This window comes from Lepidochelys kempii, chromosome 2, assembly GCF_965140265.1.
Source record: "Lepidochelys kempii isolate rLepKem1 chromosome 2, rLepKem1.hap2, whole genome shotgun sequence".
In the NCBI taxonomy this organism is placed as follows: Eukaryota; Metazoa; Chordata; order Testudines; family Cheloniidae; genus Lepidochelys; species Lepidochelys kempii.
The window spans coordinates 43,988,289-43,995,235 of NC_133257.1; the positions used below are offsets into that span (position 1 = coordinate 43,988,289).

Here is a 6,947-nt window from a genome sequence, read left to right on the forward strand (position 1 = left end):
CCCCAAGCGACTGTGAATTTGAAGTCCACGACCTGAAGTATAATTTTGCACTGTTTTAAATTCTACAGATAAAAAATCTCAGAGCTCCACAGCAGTCTTCATGCTATTCATAAAAGATGTGAACGATAATCCTCCCCGGCTAACAAAGGGTAATCATCTATTCTTCTGCCATCCGCTCCATGGAGGAGCAAGAGCAGAGATCCAGGCCACCGATGATGATCAACAACTGTATCCTCCAGAATTCAATTTTTCTCTTGGAGGCGGTGAAAATATAAAGAGTGACTGGGAAATTTCTAGAATAGATGGTAAGTTTTTCAATCATATTGAAAATGTAGCATGTACATGCATTTATTGTGTATATTTAAGAAATGGTTGGATTCCTGTTTCATTCTGACCTTTCTGTGTTATATATTGTACATTGAAATATTTAGGTGTGTTGAGAAAGTAATATATATTTGAGTACATGATTATTGCAACACTTTAGATTGTTGTATTTGGCTTTATTTTTCATTGATAAAACCCATTTGTAAGAGATGATGCTTTTATTTAGTGTGCTAGCAAACTGGGATTTTTCTCACAAGAAGAGAGAAGAAACACATGTGACTCAAAGTGCTGTGGGAATCTACTTCAATATAAACAGTATAAAACCATTTTTGATACAGAAACAGAGCAGCTAGAGTAAACTGTGCATTAGATACTTTTCCCAGGACATTGCATTTTAATATTTTGATGTTGGATGTGGCAATGTGCAAAATCTGACTACAGATTTACGGTATGTATTGTAGCTAGAATGTTTTGTGAAGGCTTCCCCACTATACTGGCTTAGTTTGCATACATCAGAGGAGTGGCCTGTCCTGCTAGGTGACCTTGGGGACACTTTTTAGGAAAGCCTGCCATGTTAGATTATCATGGGGTGTAATGCGAGGATGGTTGGTTTAGATATTCTGAAATGATTGCACGAGTGTGGAATTCCTTCTGAATATAAGAAGTGGTGTATTGTAGAAGTTAAGATGCAGAAGGCACTGGGTGAGAGTCTATGGATTGCAGGAGATCAGATGAGATGATCATAAAAGTCCCTATGTGGTTTTGCAGGGGGCAGAATAGACTACATGTAAGAATTCCATGAGCATCTGATTCCTTCTCATACATCCACCTCTCCTCCCTCCAGCCTGTCCATACCCGGCTTCTGCCCCACCCCTGTCCTGTCCTAGAATATCCCCCGTGCCTGGGGTCCCTGCAGAGGTGGCAGAGAGCCGATGGAGGCAGCTAAGTGCCAGACACAAAGGCTGTCTGCACCTGGAGTTATTCCCTGGGGGGCCCTTGCATCTTCCCTGGAGCCCCTTTACTGCAGCTTGAATGGATTGGGGAACCACTAGATCTTAAAAAAAAAAAAGGAAAAAGAAAGACCTGGGCAGTAGGGCATCTGCAGGGGGAGGTGGTGTTTAGTGAAACTGAGCACGTTTTACAGTCCCTCATTGTCCTGATAAAAGAAAAGGAGTACTTGTGGCACCTTAGAGACTAACCAATTTATTTGAGCATGAGCTTTCGTAAGCTACAGCTCACTTCATCGGATGCATACCGTGGAAACTGCAGTAGACATTATATACACACAGAGACCATGAAACAATACCCCCTCCCACCCCACTGTCCTGATGGTAATAGCTAATCTAAAATGATCATCAAGTTGGGCCATTTCCAGCACAAATCCAGGTTTTCTCACCCTCCGCCCCCCCCCACATCACTTCACAATGTGTATGATAATCAAGGTGGGTCATTTCCAGCAGAAATCCAGGTTCTCTCACTCCCTCACCCCCCTCCAAAAAACCCCACACACAAACTCACTCACCTGCTGGTAATAGCTTATCAAAAGTGACCACTCTCCCTACAATGTGCATGATAATCAAGGTGGGCCATTTCCAGCACAAATCCAGGTTTTCTCACCCCCCCAGCCCCATACACACACAAACTCATTCTCCTGCTGGTAATAGCTTATCCAAAGTGACCACTCTCCCTACAATGTGCATGATAATCAAGGTGGGTCATTTCCAGCACAGATCCAGGCTTTCTCACCCCCCCCACCCCGGGGGGAACACACACACACACACATAAACTCACTCTCCTGCTGGCAATAGCTCATCCAAACTGACCACTCTCCAAGTTTAAATCCAAGTTTAACCAGAACGTCTGGGGGGCGGGGGGGTAGGAAAAAGCAAGGGGAAATAGGCTACCTTGCACAATGACTTAGCCACTCCCAGTCTCTATTTAAGCCTAAATTAATAGTATCCAATTTGCAAATGAATTCCAATTCAGCAGTTTCTCGCTGGAGTCTGGATTTGAAGTTTTTTTGTTGTAAGATAGTGACCTTCATGTCGGTGATTGCGTGACCAGAGAGATTGAAGTGTTCTCCGACTGGTTTATGAATGTTATAATTCTTGACATCTGATTTGTGTCCATTTATTCTTTTACGTAGAGACTGTCCAGTGGTGGATGTGCAGGTGAACAAGCCTCTGATAGTGTGGCTGATGTTATTAGGCCCTGTGATGGTGTCCCCTGAATAGATATGTGGGCACAGTTGGCAACGGGTTTTGTTGCAAGGATAGGTTCCTGGGCTAGTGGTTCTGTTGTGTGGTATGTGGTTGTTGGTGAGTATTTGCTTCAGGTTGCGGGGCTGTCTGTAGGCAAGGACTGGCCTGTCTCCCAAGATTTGTGAGAGTGTTGGGTCATCCTTCAGGATAGGTTGTAGATCCTTAATAATGCGTTGGAGGGGTTTTGGTTGGGGGCTGAAGGTGATGGCTAGTGGCGTTCTGTTATTTTCTTTGTTAGGCCTGTCCTGTAATAGGTGACTTCTGGGAACTCTTCTGGCTCTATCAATCTGTTTCTTCACTTCCGCAGGTGGGTATTGTAGTTGTAAGAAAGCTTGATAGAGATCTTGTAGGTGTTTGTCTCTGTCTGAGGGGTTGGAGCAAATGCGGTTGTATCGCAGAGCTTGGCTGTAGACGATGGATCGTGTGGTGTGGTCAGGGTGAAAGCTGGAGGCATGCAGGTAGGAATAGCGGTCAGTAGGTTTCCGGTATAGGGTGGTGTTTATGTGACCATTGTTTATTAGCACTGTAGTGTCCAGGAAGTGGATCTCTTGTGTGGACTGGACCAGGCTACGGTTGATGGTGGGATGGAAATTGTTGAAATCATGGTGGAATTCCTCAAGGGCTTCTTTTCCATGGGTCCAGATGATGAAGATGTCATCAATATAGCGCAAGTAGAGTAGGGGCTTTAGGGGACGAGAGCTGAGGAAGCGTTGTTCTAAATCAGCCATAAAAATGTTGGCATACTGTGGGTCCATTCGGGTACCCATAGCAGTGCCGCTGCTCTGAAACCTGTCATTGTCCTGATGTGTATGTCCTGTTCCATGTTGACAGGCACCCACGCTTACCTTTCCCCAAAGCACACTAATCTAGAGGAGAAAAATTATAGCATTCCATTAACAATTAACGACAACGGAAAACCACCCCGGGAAGGAAACCTGAATCTTCAAGGTATGTTACACACACAGCACTTATGGGGCTGGTTTACAGAAAACGGCAATATTCATGGACAGTTCTGTCGGGCTGATAAACGATTCCACTAATCTTATGACATTTGTCTTTGACTGCAGTAAACGTTTGCCGGTGTACAGATGAGAAGAGATGTTTTATAGAAGTAGAAAACCATTCTGGGATGCCAAGCACAGGCATGGCAGTTGGTATTCTTCTTGGAGTATTGATATCCATCGGTAGGTGATATTTCTTAGAGACATGATTACTTTAACTTTTCAGTTTAACATTATTCATTGTTTTAACTCCTGTGGGACACCAACATTTATGGTGCCAACAAGCATGATTGTAAAGTTAGATTGTATTGCACAGGATCTTATTCAGCTAGGCATGAGCTGATGGAATGAAGGCAAACAGATGTATACCTTTCCCCCCAAAACAAGACAGAATGCTTTTGAGTATTCTTTTAATAAGCTTAAGCACAAAAGGAGTAGGGATGACAGACTGATGAGATCCAGTCTCTTCCTCTCCCCTCTCCCCCCACCAATCCTGCCCAGTAAGTAAATAAACAAAAGAATTCAGAGCACAGTCTGTGATTTTTGGATGGCATAGCTACAGTCAGCAGACTGTGACTCTGATTTAGAGACAGTGAAAATATCAAAAAGCTGAAATTAAATAAAATGTAGACATCATATCCGAAGGGATCAAACTTAGAAGATGATATAAAAAGAAGTTATGTCAGCTTTCAATTACCTCAGTTACACAGGAAAAAAGAATGGCCACCAGAAAACAAGTTTTCTGCCCTGCAACTAGGAAAGGGAAACCAAGATTTTGTGATGATACTTGGTGTGTAATTCACAAGCCTCTGGAAGAAGAAAAACTACCTATGACTATAATTTGGTCCTTAGAAGATGGAAGAGGGAAAGGGGATATAGTGTGATTCAAAGAAAGCTAAGAGAATGGAAAAAGCCAGGATCAGAGTTTGTGGTTGCCAGAGAAAGCCTTTACATCAGATCTATGTTCAAACCTCTGAAATCACGATTTCCCTGTAATACCTTCATCCAACCTCTCATTTAATATGAACTAGAGACAAAACGTACCACAGGAAAATTAGATTAACAGGAATAGCAAAACATGACTCCTAGTACTAAGGACTTGATCCCACATCACTGCCTTACTTGAAATTTCTATTCGCTGTTGGTTTGCCAGAAAACTCAGTGAAGACATTTTGTCCAGCTCTATGCTAGCCTACTTTAAAGAGGCCAGTGAAAGTAAGTTGTAAAAAAACCTGTATACGACTCATGATTTTAAAAATAAACTACTGTGCCAAACATACAGCTTCACTTTCACACATATAAAGGACTTTTTCCCCTTTGAATCAGGAGCAAGAACCATAGCCACTCAGACAGATTTAGCGGGGGGTTCAGAGCTGGGCAATGAAAAGGATAAGAGATCTGGAAAGACTTTCATGTGTAGAGAGATTGAAAAGATTAGGACTGTTCAGAGCAGAGTGGAGACTAATAAGAGGGGACATAGTAAAGACGTACAGAGTAATAAATGGTATACAGAGGATAACTCAGCCACTCATATGCTTTCTCAGAAGAGAAGAAGAAGGGGACATTCACTGAAAATAAAAACAATAAATTTAAGACTGGTAAAAAGGAAAAAATTTTACACGGTGCAATAATTGCCACAAAATATCATTGAGCCCAAGGGCTTAGTACAATTTTAGAAAGAGACTGAACATTTATATTGATAATGAGAACATCTACAGTTATACTGGATAGGATAAGAAAAATGATAAGGGATAAAACCCCTCATGCCTCAGGCCATAAAATAACCTCTAACTGAAGGGGATTAAGGAAGAAACCTCCCACATCAGAGAGAAGCAACTGAACCAGAAGTCTGGTCCAGTTTGGTAATTCCTATATCCCTAAAATCCATTTAGTTCCAATTAGGGATGGGAAAGTATTGTGAATAGTTGTATATTAATGAAGATTAATCCCTTGCTGAAATACTTTAAGAATGTTTTAAAATTTCCTTTATTAGGCCATGATTTTTCTTCTCTTTCAGGTTTTATTGTAGGAGGCGTATTTCTCAGACTGGAATACAAGAAAAATAAAGGACTTAAAAGAAATGCAGCTAAGCCATCTGAACTGAAAACATTAACATAATCATTGTTTATTTTATTAGGGGAACAAATGACTTTTGTAACTCAGACCTCCCATAAATGTATTTTCAGAAACTCTTGACACAAACATGTATATGCAGGGTCCCCCTGTTCCCCACTTTTATTAGATATTAAGATTCAGTTATAAAATCTATATACAATGTACAGTGGCAGCCATTAATAAAAATATCAGCCCTTGCCAGGAGTTAACGTGTGCTGGTACCAAAAAGCTGTGATCCCAGAAAGACTTATAGTCCTGTTAGTGTGGAAACTATTAGTAAATACTGACTGCTCTATATTCTTAGAGAAAGTTTTCATTTTCCTACAATTCTCTTTTCAACAACAAGTTAACAGAGTGTCAATCAATGTGCAGAGAGTGTGTAATTAAATGAAGTCCTACACTAAATTTAGGGCTCTCCCACAAAGTGGGAGGGATCCCTTGACAATAAATTTAACTGCTACCCAAAGCTAGCTATGCCTGGAGATATTCTGACTTGGACCACACCTGCTTGTATTATTACATTATTCTTGTAAATTTAGGACAAAAAGAATTACTGTGACTCACCAATAAGTTAAGCAACCTAGGCTAGTGAAATAGTAGGTATTTTAATTTTCCCTTTATTGCGTGTATCCACTGGGATAGTCTATATTGTTTGTGTAAGCACCATTGTCCTCCTTTAGTGTTCCAAGAAGAACAAAAAAGAAAGATGTTTAAAGACTGTACAAATTGGTTGATGTGCTACTGTATTATAATATTGCAAATAACTTCTGGCTCTGTGCACATTAGATAGTAATTATATGTTCTCCCAAGGGATTTATTGCCTGTCCATGAAACAAGGATAGAAAACCAACGCTGCTGGCAGGGTTTAACACAAAACTTTCCATAAAAGAGACCTGAAATAGTAACTTGCCAGGAGCCAGTGGGCTGTACTTAATTCATGCCTGATTATATCATGATGGGGTAATTGCATTCTGGGACTTATCATATCTGTGTAGTGTACCTATGCATTGAAGATGTCTACGCCTGCGAGATATATCTTAGATTTCAATGAACTCCATTTGGCCCATAGGTCTCATTCTGGGAAGAAAATACAATTGGTTTAAAAAACAGACTTATATTGATGCATTATTTGGTGGTACGCTAATGAAGGGTTGTTTGTTTTTTTGAGCAGGGAATAAAAACTTACAAATTATGCACTTATGTCCCAAATTTGAAAGGCTATGTTCTTTTGAAAGGGAGGTAAGGG

At 40.9% G+C, this 6,947-nt stretch overlaps 1 protein-coding gene across 1 annotated transcript in view; it reads left to right on the forward strand.

Moving 5' to 3' along the window:
- CDH17 (cadherin 17) overlaps positions 1–5,704 on the forward strand; it is a 61,360-nt gene extending 55,656 nt beyond the window's left edge. Inside the window, exons 14-17 of the mRNA XM_073329319.1 lie at positions 69–305; positions 3,417–3,533; positions 3,653–3,769; positions 5,604–5,704. Of these exons, the coding sequence (XP_073185420.1) occupies positions 69–305; positions 3,417–3,533; positions 3,653–3,769; positions 5,604–5,704 (572 nt within the window). The remainder of the gene's footprint in view (positions 1–68; positions 306–3,416; positions 3,534–3,652; positions 3,770–5,603) is intronic.
- Positions 5,705–6,947: the final 1,243 nt, after the last annotated feature.